At 49.2% G+C, this 14,316-nt stretch overlaps 1 protein-coding gene across 1 annotated transcript in view; it reads right to left on the bottom strand.

The window, feature by feature from the left end:
- Castor2 (cytosolic arginine sensor for mTORC1 subunit 2) overlaps window positions 1–4,065 on the bottom strand; it is a 41,974-nt gene extending 37,909 nt beyond the window's left edge. The window contains exon 1 of the mRNA XM_021162662.1: window positions 3,625–4,065. Coding sequence (XP_021018321.1) covers window positions 3,625–3,737 — 113 coding nt within the window. The 5' untranslated portion in view covers window positions 3,738–4,065. The remainder of the gene's footprint in view (window positions 1–3,624) is intronic.
- Window positions 4,066–14,316: the final 10,251 nt, after the last annotated feature.

Below are 14,316 nucleotides of genomic sequence, written 5' to 3'. Positions count from 1 at the left end.
CTGCCTAGAATCCCCCAGTGAGGGGCTGGGGGCGTGGCTCAGTGGTAGAGTGCACTTGCTGTGTATGTAGGAGGCCTTGAGACCAATCCTCAGTGCTGCAAAAAAGAAAGAGGGTGCAAGAGAACGCATGAAGGTCAGTGGTTTGATCTTGTGCTCTTGACTCTTTCTGAACAGCACACTGCAAGCAGAAAGGCTGCTGGCACTCCTGACTATGGGCCTCCTTTGCAAAAACAGAGCTTAATCCACAGAGATGTAGACTCACATCTTGGGCTCGGTCCTTGATCTCATGACCTTGAGCAAGTTAATCCCTGAGCTCCAAGTGCCTTCTCTGTAAAAGCTATGTCACTGAGTTGTCATTCCCTTAATACACTAGGATGTAGGCCTGTACTTGTAGACTTGATCCCCCTTCCTGCCTAATTCCTACTAAGATACTGCATATAATATAAAGCCTTCTCCTCCAGGTGGGCCGCCAGGCTGCCCTAACCGCTCTTTTGTTTGCTTTCTTTCTTTATTAAAAATTATGCATTTATGTTTAGATACATGTGTGCACATTAGTGCCGATACCTGCAGAGGTCAGAAGAGGCCACTGGGTCTGAAGCTGGAGTTACTGGAGGTTGTGAGCCACCTGGCCTGCATGCGGGGAGACAAACTAGGCCCCCTGCAAGGGCAGCAAGCAGCCTTAACTGCTGAGCCACCTCTCCAGGCTCGGCCTTCCTTTTTTCTATCCTGCTGGACCACGTTTCTTGACTTCAGCTTTTTAAACTATGATTGTGTCTTTCCTTCCCAGGACTGGGTGCCTAGCTCTGCAGAGGGAGGGGTATATCTCTCTCTACATAGGGTAGCCTGTGTCTACACTGGGGTCAGCAGCATCCAGGTAGCAACTGAGTGTCTTCTAGAACCATTCTCTGCCCCATGATCTACCTGCTTCACCTCAAGGAGACACCTGAGAGAGAGAGGGGGGGGGGAGTGACTAAGTCTGTGTGGAGGGTGGAGGCAGGGGAGTGCTTGGGGAGGCTTCAGGGTTACGTCACTAATCTTGAGGGCTGAAGTGGAACTGACAGGGGTGTAGGGGACATTCCAGGAAGAGATGAACGACATACAGATGTGAAGAGGGAAGAGAAAGCAGGCGAGGGGCTGTTACTAGTGTCTCTGCTTGGGGAGATGGCTCAAGACAAAGATTCTGGATCCAGGTTCCCCAAAAGGCCCTGAATGCCACAGCAGGGGCCTGGCCCTGTAGAAACAGGGACTGAAACAGTTTCAACAGGCAGTGCGATATTCCAGGGAGTCACCATTTGGGGGAAGGTCAGTGCTAATAGGAACCTGGACCACAGTGGAGGGGAGAGAGTCAAGAATTACTCTGTGCAGGGTTCACTGCTGTAAATAACTTAATAGCCACACACCAACACTCCTTTAGAGACATAGCTGGTTTTAAATATGCATTGAATGACCCACTCCCAGCAAGCAGCTCCGTGACAAAGAAGTGGTCCTGGCTGTGCTATGTCCATTTCACAGAGGGAGACACACACACACACACACACACACACACACACACACACACACGGACAGTGACCTGGCTTGGGCCACTGGGCTGATTCCAGCATGAAGCCACGCCTGGGCTCAGAGTGCATAAGTGCAGCAGCTTGTCAGTTCTCAGAGCAACTATACTCAGCGGTTTCTAGAGTTAGCGTCTGAAGACAAGGAGGTGACCTTTGACCTCTGAGTCATCTTGCAACTGGGCCGGTCACTTGGGCCTGTCTTGGAAGGGAGGAGGGGTACCAGCCCTACAAGGGCACAAGGTGTTTCAGTGGTCAGGTAGGCTGGTATGAGCTTGTCTCTGGGCCTCAATTTGAGACCTTCAACTTGGACCCTGGGAGTGACATATGAGGGATGCTCACACATACACAAAAAATGCCAGTCCCTTCACCAAGGCATAGGGAACAAGCAGAGCCAGCCTTTCTCTTGTCTTTCTAAAAAGAGAAAGAAAAAAATGAAAAGTTCCCCTAAAAGCCCTCTTTTCTCCAGCCTGAGAAAGAAGAGGAGGAACCAGGAGGCTGTCAGGGGCTGTTGAGGCCAGAGGTTGGGAATCTGTTACCTCCAGCCTCTGAGTCCAGGGGATTGCCTGGAGAGCGGGCAGAGGGCGAGGGCGAGTGGATACAGGATTAGAAGGTGGTGACAGAGGGGCTTCTTGCACTTGGGGGGTGGGGAGGGAAGCGTGTTCAGAACCTGAGCTGTTAGCTTTGTTTTCAAATGACCTGTTTAATGATTTACCTGGGGGCATCCAAGGAGCAAGGGGCTACTCGGACAAGGGAGGTAAGGACTCCAAACCTCTGGTCCCCGCAGATATGACAGCTCTCAGAGAAGAAAAGTAAACACTGGCAAAGCTACCTAGCTGGCTTCATCTTCTAAACAATAGCCCTGACCAAGCTCAGAAATAGCCCTGTCCAAGTCAGGTCCCTAAGGCAAGAACTTTTAACAGGCCCTTCCCCCTGAGCCCAACCGGTAGGAGACAAGACAGCAAGGCAGGGGAAGGAGGGAGGGGTCTGTGTTTGCTGTTAATTTAACTTAATCTTGACCTGTATCCATTCCTTTGGCAAGGAGGTAAGTGCATCCTCGCTTTAAACTCCCCTCCCCCCCAAACCAGACCCATCATAATGGTAAGTGAATGGTAAGGGGTTTGAGTTAATGGTTGCTTGCTCCAATTCCCACTGCATAAGGGGAAATGGGCAATGAAAAGAAAAGGTAGTCTGACTAACCTAACAGGAGTTTATGAAGTCAAACACATCTAGCAACGGGGACAAAAAAAAATCTAAGATTAAAAAAAAATATTTTTTTTCTTCTTTTTCTTCTTACCTCCCAAGGCCTTCCACTATTTGAACATCCAAGCCCAGGCTCCAGGCAGATCCATCAACATGCCTGCTCATCCCCTTCCATGGTTCAAAATCCGCCCCCTCCCCCCCCCCCCCCGCTGGACCCCCAAAGAGAAAAGAAATCAGCGACCCTGGCCCTGCTGCCCCTCCCCCGCTGCCTGCACCTCTTCTACCCTCGCAGGCACCTGGAGATAAACATCTACTAATGATTTTATGATATTTCTGTTCTGGGGTAGAACGAGCTCAGCGCCATCCCTCCCCGCTTGCCAATGGCTACAGGGGGGCCGGCCCAACTGGGAGGAGGGTGAGGGTGGTGGTGGTGGATGGATGGATGGGGGGATGAGGCGTGTTTAGTTTGTATTTCCTCCTCCGGATCCCCACACCTGTTTTTCATTCATTCATTCGTTCATTCATTCATTCACGGATGCATCACAGAGGCCATTTAGGGAGGTTACTCGGGATCTCAGGGAAGGGACTGAGACGGGTGGGGGGGTGTTGGGTGTTGGTGGCAGCAGTTGGAGGCGCAGTGGGGTGGGGGCTTCTGGGTGGAGGGGACCCCCACTAGAGAGCACAGGGGTCGCTTTGTCCGATGCAGGAGAATGGCAGAGATTGGGGGGGGGGAATGAAGTTGTTTTGCACTGCGTCCCCCCGGGGTGCGCCTCTTTGTCTGTCCCGGGGCCGGTACCATGAGCCCCCCCCCCCGCCCCCCCCCCCCCCCCGTCGGCCATCCCCTCGCCCCTTACTCTCTTTCTCTCACCTGGTCTTGGAAGACAGGAAGGCAAGTTTGATGAGGCCGTAGGTGAAGAGCGGGATACTCTCCTTGGCGACGCTGGCAACTTGCAGCCGGTGTTCCAGAATGTGCAGTTCCATCGTCCGCCCAGGGCTCCTCCACGGCGGATCATCCGCGGTGGCCCGAGTGGGGGGGGGGGGGACGGGGACGAGCCGCGGCCCCCGCCCCCTGTGCGCCCCAAGCCGTGGGGCAACCGGCCCAGGGAAGGGGGCCCGGAGCTCGATGCCGGGCTGATTCGTACTCGATCCAGAAAAAGGAAGCTTGGCAAGTTGCAAAAAAAGGAGGCCTGGGGAGGACCTGCGGGGTGCAGCAAGCTACGGGGTGGACAAGCAAACAGCGCCCGGCGGAGCGCGGCGCCCGGCGCAGCAGCAGCTGGTGTTCGCTGTAACAAACAACTTGCCACTCAAACGCCGGGCCCGTGATGCGCAGGCGCCAGCCGGGAGGCCACGCAATGCCAATCGGGATTTGTAGTCCCCGCGCGCGCTTTTACGCGGCCCTCCCCTCCACCCCCCGGACTACTCCAGCTTGCTGATGTCAAGCCAGGGGGGCTGGGCTGCTGCGCCACGGTGCCCTGGGAATGCAAGATTTCGGGGTTCCCCAGGGACACAGAGGAACCCGATGGGACATATAGGGAATTTGGAGCCGATTTAAGCTTAGATGCAAGCTCTTTAAGCGCTCAAACTCAGGATTAGGTGCTTTCTTTGGGGTGTCAAGCGAGAACCCCTTTCCTCAACAAGCAACTCCAGCGTTGGAAAAGGCCTGATCCTGCTAGAGGAGAGATTTAGAGGAATCGGTGATTGTCGTTCAGGGAAGGAAAGGAAAAGAAGAGTTGGGCTAGATAGAGAAGGGTGCCGGCTTCCTTGGGAAAGGGTGCTGGGGGCTGAATGAGAGGCACGCAGGCAGGGGGAGGGGGGCGCTCAGAGGGAGAGCTGCGCGGCCTTCCAGGCAGAAGGAACACCGTGTCCAAACGCACAGAAGCGTGAAAGCCCCCACGGTACAGTGTTTGGCTTTGTTGCTGCGGAAAATGTGAGGGAGGATAGAGATAAGGCAGGCACGGGAACCAGGACCCGGGTCTCCCGGATCATGGGTGCAAAGCTGCTGAAGTAACTGTGGATCTGGGAGGGTGGAGGGGTAAGGGGGAGTGGGAGGGGGGTTACCGGGGTGAGGTGGAGAGCGGAACTGAATCTGAATGAGAGTGTTTCTAACCCCAGGCTTGAGTGCTGTATGGGGGACCTGTTTAGCAAATATTCTGCCCGCCCCTCCCGCCTCCCTCCCTTTCATGGCTGACTAGGTTTTGAAATCGTCTAGGTTAAAGTTACTGACTAGTGCTTTTGCCCTTTGGCAGAGTGCTTTGCCGTTGTGGTGGGTCAAGTCTACCTGATGAGGCGAACAGGGAACTCTTCCGGGGAGAAAATCCTGCCTGTCAATCTCATATTCTCAGTTCCCTTCTATCAGATGGGGGCTTATTGTGCTGCCTCATACCCACTAAAGGGCGTGAAACCCAGAATCCTCACTATGTCTCTTAATGTCGTTAAAGATTGGGCCTTCGAGATGGCTCAGTGGGTAAAGACGCTGCCTGCCACGTTTGCTGACCTGAGTTCGATCTTCTGGACCTTGGAAGGAGAGAATGGAACCCTGCAGGTTGTTCCTCTGATTTGTACATGCGTGCACACAAGTAATTTCAATAAATAACTGATAGCTCTATTTTTCTTTTGTTTTGAGACAGTGTCTCGTTTATCTCATGTTATCCTTCATCAGTTCTATCTATAGTTGAAGATAACCTTGAACTTCTGATCTTTTCGCCTCCATTTCGGTTGCCTGTACAGTGCCACATCTGGTTTATGCTGTGGTGGGGATGGAACCCAGGGCTTTGTACATAGTAGGCAGACACTCTTAACACTCAAGTACTCCCAGCCTTCTTTTTCTTTACTTTTAACTAAAAACTTAATAGGAAAAAACCCATAATTTTGTGTATATAGGTGTTTTGCCTATATGTATGTATGTATGTATGTATGTATGTATGTAAGTGTGTGTGTGTGTATCACAAACATGCTTGGTGCCCAGGGCACTCAGAAGACAGTGTCAGACCCTCTGGAGCTGGAGTTAGTTATAGGTGATTATGAGCTGTCTGTGGTTGCTGGGAATTTTACCCCAGATCCTCTGGAAGAGCAGCCAATGCTCTTAACCATTGAGCTACACTGCCTTTTATTTACTCTAAAATTTTGTTTTTATTTTTATTTGTGTTTCTGTGTCTCTGTGTGTATATGTTGTGTCTGTGTTGGGAATATGTGTGCCCTAGAAGGCCAGAAGAAGGTATTGGATCCCAGGGATCTGGAATGACAGATGGTCATGAGTCCCTTGTCATGGCTGCTGAGAACCGAACTCAGGCCCTCTCTTAGCCACCAAGGCATCCATCCAGCCCTTATTTTTTGTTTCCTGAAAATTTGGAGACTGGTTTTCCTGTAGCCCAGGTTAGACCCGAACTCTTGATTTTCCTGCTCCTACCTCCCAAGTTCTTGGATTGAGGGTGTGCCTCTACCACACCTGACAGACCATGCAGAAACTGTTTCAAGCTGGGGATTTAGCCAGTAGAGTGCTTGCTCAGCGCTGTAAATAAATAAAATATAATACAATATTGGGCACGATGGAACACATTTAAATTCACTGCTGGGAGGTTGATGCAGGAGGATTATTGTCAATTGGAGACTAGCTTGGGCTATGTAGTGAATTCAAGGCAAAGTTCGGCTACAGAGCGAGGATTTGTCTCAAAGCATCCACTACTAACTTAATCAAATGAATAAAATAGAAGGCTTGTCTGTTTCCCCTTCCTCAAAAAAAAATCTCTGTTCCATACAGCAATTATTTTGGGGGCTGGTGAGCTGGCTCAGCAGGTAAAGGTGCTTGCTGCCAGGTTGGATGCTCTGAGTTCAAGCTCCGTGACCCACTTGGTGAAAAGCGATAACTCCCTAAAGTTTTCTGATTGCTTCTGCCTTGGTCAGGGTTTCCATTGCCGTGGAGAGACACCATGACCCAGGCAACTCTTATAAAGGACAACATTTCATTGGGGCTGCCTACAGGTTCAGAGGTTCAGTCCAGTACCGTCAAGGCAGTGTTATGGCAGCATCCAGGCAGGCATGGTGCAGGAGGAGCTGAAAGTTCTACATCTTCATCTGAAGGCTGCTAGGAGAAGGCTGCCTTCCACGGAGCTAGGATGAGGGTCTTAAAGCCCACACCCACAGTGACACACCTACTCCAACAAGGCCTCCCCTCCTAATAGTGTCACTCCCTGGGCCAAGCATATTCAAAGCACCACAACTTCCATATGTACACACACACACACACACACACACACACACACACACACTTGCTCTTTTTAAGTAAACACAATAAAGATCTAAAAGGCAGTACTTTTGGTGTTCTCGGCTGTATTCTCACTGTTAGCAACAGCATCAGGGAAGGTCATTTGTTCAATATCTAAGAAACATACATGCACATGCCTTTGCAATGAGCTCTAAGGTCCAGAAGGCTCAGATAGGAATGTGTCCAGGAGGCCAGCTTGGTGGTACATATTTATAATCCCAGCATTTGGGAGGCAGAGAGGATCAGGAGTTCAAGGTCATCCATCCTCAGCTACATAAAGAGTTCAAGGGTTGGTGAGATGTCTCAGTGGTTAAGAGCACTGGCTGCTCTTTCAGAGGAACTGAGTTCAATTCCTAACACCTACATGGCAGCTCACAACTATACATAGCTCCAGCTTCAGGGGATCTGGCGTCGTCACACATAATATACATGCAGGCAAAACACCAATGCACATAAAAATAAATCATTAAAAATAATTAAAAATAAAAAGAATGCAAGGCCAGCCTGGGCTAGCCTGGGCTACATTGTAAACCACTTCTTTCTCTCCTCTGAAATGCATTCAGGGCCCTGAAAGGCTGTGGTTAGACTGAGGGTTAGGGTGCTTGGGTATCAGCCAGACAGAGCTGCACAGGACAGGCAGGAACTGTGCTCACAGGCATAGCATCACAGAACAACTAATGGTTGATGAGACAAAACAAACAAGGCTCCAATCAGGATTTGGCCAGTTTTCTGACTTCTGTTCCCAGTGGGCCAAATCAGTATTTTCCAGTCTGCAGGCTGTGACCTGCCAGTGGATGGTGAAATCAATTTTGCAGGACATGACTAGCATAGAAAGCAACCGAGAATCCAGAAGGGCACGGAGAACTGCACACGATAAGGAGAGCTTACCCTCTTGCCAGAATTATGATTTAGCTATGTGGATATGATATATGTATAGTCAGATACTGGACCTTGACACAAATGGTTCTGGGTTCTTCTGTGGGGCAGAGGGGCTGGGGATTAAATGCAGGACCTCCGCCTGAGTGATGCCCACCCCAAGTTCCTCGTTAAAAGATTTTAGGCAAGTGTTCTACTGCTTAGCCATGCCTCTAGGCCTTCTGTAGATGGTTCAAGGCAAGCTCTCTACAGTTAAGACATGCCTCAGTCCCCCTCTCTGGGGGATTCTAGGCAGGGGCTCTACCACTGAGCCACGCCCCCAGTCCCTCCCTGGGGGATTCTAAGCAGGGGCTCTACCACTGAGCCACGCCCCCAGTCCCTCNCTGGGGGATTCTAAGCAGGGGCTCTACCACTGAGCCACGCCCCCAGTCCCTCACTGGGGGATTCTAAGCAGGGGCTCTACCACTGAGCCACGCCCCCAGCCCCTCACTGGGGGATTCCAGGCAGGGGCTCTCCCACTTAGCCACGCCCCCAGCCCCTCACTGGGGGATTCTAGGCAGGGGCTCTACCACTGAGCCACGCCCCCAGCCCCTCCCTGGAGGATTCTAAGCAGGGGCTCTACCACTGAGCCATGTCCCCAGCCCCCACACTGGAAGATTCATGGCATCCACCCTACTACTGAGCTGCCTCCCACACCTTGACTTTTCGAGACAGGATCTCTCTCATAGCTTATTGTCACAATCAACAGACATCACAACTCAGCATCATAATAATTCCTTTACATGTAAAAGCTGATATGCCATTTAGACACTGGAAAGTATCCAAGTGTAGATGGTTCTAGGCAAGCTCTCTACAGTTAAGACATGCCTCAGTCCCCCTCCCTGGGGGATTCTAGGCAGGTGCCTAGACTGGAAGATGTTGGCCAATTGTTCTGTTTTCCCTGAGAGCAGGGTGTTTTTCAGGATGGGAGACTTTCAGTTTGAAAAGCATAGGTCATTCTCTGTTCAAGGCGGTCACATCACCTAGAAGCAATTTAGTTACAGAAAGCCATCAAATCTACATCCAACTCTGGTAGAGCAGATTGAAGTTGAGATGTTCTGTGAGTGTAAAATGTACCTGGGAGTTCAAAGACTCCATATAGGAAAACAATATAAGGCATTTCACTATTTCACAGATTTTTAAAAAAATTTTAATTACCTGTTGAAGTGATAATATTGGAGATATTGAGTTAAATAAGCTACATTATTAAAATTAATATTATCTCATTTTCATTTTCTTAAAGATTTTGTTTTATTGTAGGTTTAGATTTTTCAAAACCTACTTTAATAAGGGTCCTTTAATGCAACACACCAAACACAAATCAGCAGCTGCTCAATCCAGAAGAAACTGCGAGGCTCTGCCTATCGGCACAAGTCTGCTGAAGCAGCAAGAAGCAGCTGGAACACCACCAGCTTTGGTGTGTTTCTCTCTACAAAGTCACGAGACGTGAAAGGTCAGCAAAGAAAGCAAGGTGAGCCAGTGTAATAGCGTGGTCGTCAGCGAAGCCCAGCATCAACGAAGCCCAGTGAAAACCAGTGATTCATTTTATTTTTATTTTTTTATTTATGAGTCTGTGTGTATGTCTCTGTGTTGCTATGTGCATGCTCCTGGAGATCAGAGGAGGTATCAGCTCCACCAGAACTGGAGTTACTGGCAGTTATGAGCCACCCGACATGGCTCTTAAGTACTGAGCCTTTTCTCCCTCGACATTTTAATACGTATTTTTAAATTTGTAACATGTGCATATGGTATATATATATATATATATATATATATATATATATATATATATATGTGTGTGTGTGTGTGTGTGTGTGTGTGTGTGTGTGTACATGTGCTTCTGTGAGTCTGTGGAAACCCAAGGTTGTCCACAGGACTTCTTTGGTCACTCTTCATTTTAATCATTGAGGCAACGTTTCTCAAATGAACCCAGAACTCACTGCTTCTGTATGACTGATCTAGGTGGCCAGCATTCTCTGGAGAATACTTTCTTTGCTTTCTGACTGAGCACTGGAATTATAAGTGTAAGGAATGATATAAGCCCAGGATCCCCAAGACCAAGCCCAGGACCCCAAAGAACAAGTTCTCAGTACAAAAGAGATTTATTTGTGTCAGAGGGACAGAGGGCAGGGGGAAGAAAGGGAAGGGAACAGGGAGAGGGGGCAGGGGTATTTGTCCCAGAGGATAAAGGATAAAGGACACAGACATGGCCCATAGGAAAATGGGGGTTTATAAAGATAAAAAGGGCTTCCCCTTGTGTTAGGACGAAGCATTTCATTTTAATTGGGCATGTTAATTAGGCCAATAAAAGGAGGCTTTTCATTGCTGGACTTCAATACTTTGATAGCAGGACCTTCGTAGTAGCCTCAATAGGAGGAACTGGCCAAATAAGGGCACAGACCTTGGTGGCTGGCTTTGGGAATGTAATCGAATGGTTTATAGCAAGGTGCCTGCCATGCTCTAGCTGGCTAAAGTCCCTTCAGTAGGTAAGCTGCCATGCCCAGGAGGATTTTTTTTTCTATTTTTTATTTTTTGAGACAAGATCTCTGTTATATAGCTCTGGCTAGCCTCAAACTCACAGAGATCCACCTGCCTCTGGCTCCTGAGTGCTGGGATTAAAGGTATGTAACCACTCTACCCAGCCAGAAATTGTGTGTGGTTTTCTTACTTTTTTGGTGGTGACATGAGGCTCGAACCCAGGGTCTTTCTCATGCTCTGCCACTAAACTGTATCTTTAAACTCCCTGCAAGGAGTTTATATGCATTCTGGGGACCTGACCTCTGACCCTTCTACTTGCTGCTTGTGTGAAATGTGTCATAACCACGGAGCTATGTAATCTAGACGGGGTCTCGTGCAGCCCAGACTGCCCTCAAAGTCACTAGCTGCGAATGACCTTGGACTCCTAATTCTCCTGCATTCACCTCCCAAGGGCTGGGAGTATAGAACACCGTAATACCTGGGTTCTGTTCTGTTCTGTTCTTTTCTTAATTTTTTTTTTTTAGTCAAAATTACATATGAGTGGCAAACTAATTTTAAACCAATAGCTCCTTCTCATAGGGGTTTTCAAACTGTGACTCATGTCAGCAACACTTGAGGACTCTTTGTAAAAACCATCACTAATGGTTTGGTTGTGGTTTGTACCCCAAGGCTCATGTGCTGGAAGTTTGGTCTTCATTGTGGTATGTTGATTGGTGGCTGGATCCTTAAGAAGTTGAGCTCAGTGGGAAGTCTTTAGGTATCAGAAGTATGCTCTCAGAAGGTTCAGCATAGTTTTTTTTTTTTCTCAGTCTCTCTCTCTCTCTCTCTGTGTGCGCGCGCGCGTGTGCGCGTGCACACATGTGCACAGGTGCCATGCCATGAGTGTCAAGTTTCAGGACTCTGTTCTCTTCTTTTACCAAGTGAGTTCCAGGGATGGAGGGTAGATCATCAGGGCTTGGTAGCTGGCACTTTTACCTTTTGAGCCATTTCACCAGTCCCCATACAAACTTGTTGCTCTGTATTTAAATCGAAACCTCATGTCAGGACCTGAGTGGGCCACCAGACCTCCATGTACCTCTTCCCAATGTGGCCATATTGGATAAATACCCTGCTTTTAAAACAGCTTTTTAGTTCTCCACATAATTGCACATTGGCAGCCAGGGTTGCCATCCTTCGCCGTCCCTTCCTCACCAACATTATGGAAAACTTGCTAGAAATACAAACTCTGTGAAAGCCTGATTCTACACTGTGGTGGTGTGAATACGCTTGGCCCAGGGAATGAGTGGCACTATTAGGAAGTGTGGCTTTGTTGGAAGAAGTGTGTCACTGTGGGGATGAGCTTTGAGACCCTCCTCCGAGCTGCCCACGAGACAGTCTTCTTTTAGTGGCTTCCAGATGAATATGTAGAACTCGCAGTTCTTCCAGTGCCATGCCTTCTCGATGCTGCCGTGCTTCCTGCCACAGTGATAATGGACTGAACCTCAGAACCAGTAAATTAGCCCCAATTAAATGTTGTCTTTTATGAGTTGCCTTGGTCATGGTGTCTCTTCACAGCAGTGAAACCCTAACTAAGACATACACCTACTGAATAGGAAGCTCTGGGATTCCTCCTCCTAGGTACATAGGTAACCAAGACATAGACTCACATGGAGACCCATGACCTGAGATAATGATGTTGACCCATGGTTCAACATAGCTACTTCTAGAGATGCTGTCACGATCAGGTAGGGTGGGGAAAACAAGGCCATTCTCAGTCCACACTTGGATTGAGTGAGTGGCCATCTGTCTGTGGCAGTCACTTAGCATTTGTATAGATGGTTTCCTGTGCTACAAGTTCAGACTTTGTGTAACTGTAGCTTGCACAGCCTCCTGGGGCCAAAGCCACTTAAAGCTATCTGTGGTGGTTTGAATGAGAATGTCCCCCAGAGGCTCATGTGTTTGACTACTTGGTCCCCAGTTGGTGGTGCTGTTTGGGGAAGTTTAGGACATTATGGCCTTGCTAGAAGAAATATGCCACTAGGGATGGGCTTTGAGAGTTTACACACACACACACACACACACACACACACACACACACACACACAGTCAGAGTGGAAGTGGGCACCAGCTCAGTTTCCAAGGCAACGAGGTCCACATATCTAGGAGGATGTTATAGAGGCTGCTGATAGCTAGGATGCCTAGTGGATCGGCAAACAGAGCTTAGAACTGAGAGGCTGGGATTGAGAGCCGAGCTGGCTGGGTATGTCTTTAAGCTTGTGAGCCTGTTTCATTTTTATATTATTTTACGTGTGTGTGTGTGTGTGTGTGTGTGTGTGTGTGTGTATACAGTGTAGTGCAGTTGTCCAAGGAGACCAGAAGAAAGCATCAGATCCTTCAGAGCTGGAGTAGAGGTGGTTGTGAGCCATCCTTATGTGGATGCTGGGGACTGAACCTGTGTTCTCAGCATGAACCGCAAGGGCTCTAAACCATCGAGACTTGCTCTTCAGCCCTTTCAAAGAAGGAAGAAAAAGGGTAGAAGAATTCTCTTTGGCTAGTGGGTCTTATTGTGGTTCTCGGGATCTTTCTGGATCCTTCCTTAGTCCTGCCATTGAGTCTCTTCCCTTGTGTCTGGCACACTACACTGGAGGTCGCAGAGAGCCTGGACGGTTTCTGAGGAGGGGAGGAGCTTACTGCAGAATGTGGGAGGAGCCTGACCACAGGCAGCAGCCCTCTTCATACTTTTTGACAAAGTGTCAGGAAGGTGATGGGGCTCTGGTTTGCTGGAGACACACCTGTCCTCAGACCGCACCCATCTGGAGATACTACACAGGCAGGGGTCACTTGTCCCGAGCATGGTGGTTTGGATATTATCAGCAGATGGACTCTGGTTTTTGTCAGTTAGGGACAAACCTAGATTATATCTGGGAAGAGGGACTCTCAGCTGAGGGACTGCCTTCCTAATACTGGCCTGTAGACAATTCTGTGGGGGCATTTTCTTGATTAATGAGTGACGGGAGAGGGCCCAGCCCACTGTGGGTGGTGCCAGTCCTGGATGGTGGTCCTGGGCTCTATAAGAAAACAAAAGCAAACCAGTAGCAAATGGTGTTCCTCCGTGGCCTCTGCTTCGGTTCCTGTCCTGAGTTCCCTCCATGATGTAAGCTGAAATAAATTCCTTCTTCCCCACGTTGCTTTTGGTCATGATGTTTATCACAGCAACAGAAATCTAACAAGACAGCAGTATTACTTTTCCATCCAGGCCGTTCATCTCTATTTCAGGTTGAGACCTCATGTGATGTATCAAATATCAAGTGTCTCCCCCAGATACTGGCTTCTCAATACTGGTTTCAACCATTGAGAAGTGATTGACCCTGGTGGACTGTGACATCCCCAAAGGATTAACACAGTGAGAGATTCATAATTTAGTGGCATTATTACAACATGGCAGCTCTGCCCCCAGCCCTTCACTGGGGAATTCTAGGCAGGAGCTCTATCACTGAGCCACGCCCTTAGCCCCTCATGGTGGGGAGGGGGTTGAAGGGTTAGGAGGGGAGGATTCTAGACAGGAGCTCTACCACTGAGCCACGCCCCCAGCCCCTCATTGGAGGACTCTTAGCAGGTGCTCTACCACTGAGCCACGCCCCAGTCCCTCACTAGGGGATTCTAGGCAGGGGCTCTACCACTGAGCCACGCCCCCAGCCCCCTCACTGGAGGATTCTAGGCAAGTACTCAATTTCCAGGCTACCTCCTCATTTCTCATTTTACCTAAATTGCCTAGAATGACTGTCTGCTTTCATCCTTTTCCCTTCATCTCCTGAGTAGCTGGGATAACAGGCCTGTAACCATCAGGAGGGCCACCATGAATCATTCTTCAGACCTTACATGGATATCCTATGAGGAATGGCCACCAGGTTGTCATTAATACCCTTT

The sequence above is a fragment of the Mus caroli genome, chromosome 5 (genome assembly GCF_900094665.2).
Source record: "Mus caroli chromosome 5, CAROLI_EIJ_v1.1, whole genome shotgun sequence".
In the NCBI taxonomy this organism is placed as follows: domain Eukaryota; kingdom Metazoa; phylum Chordata; class Mammalia; order Rodentia; family Muridae; genus Mus; species Mus caroli.
The sequence above is the reverse complement of the archived record's forward strand: the minus strand, read 5'-3'. Positions and strand labels throughout refer to the sequence as shown.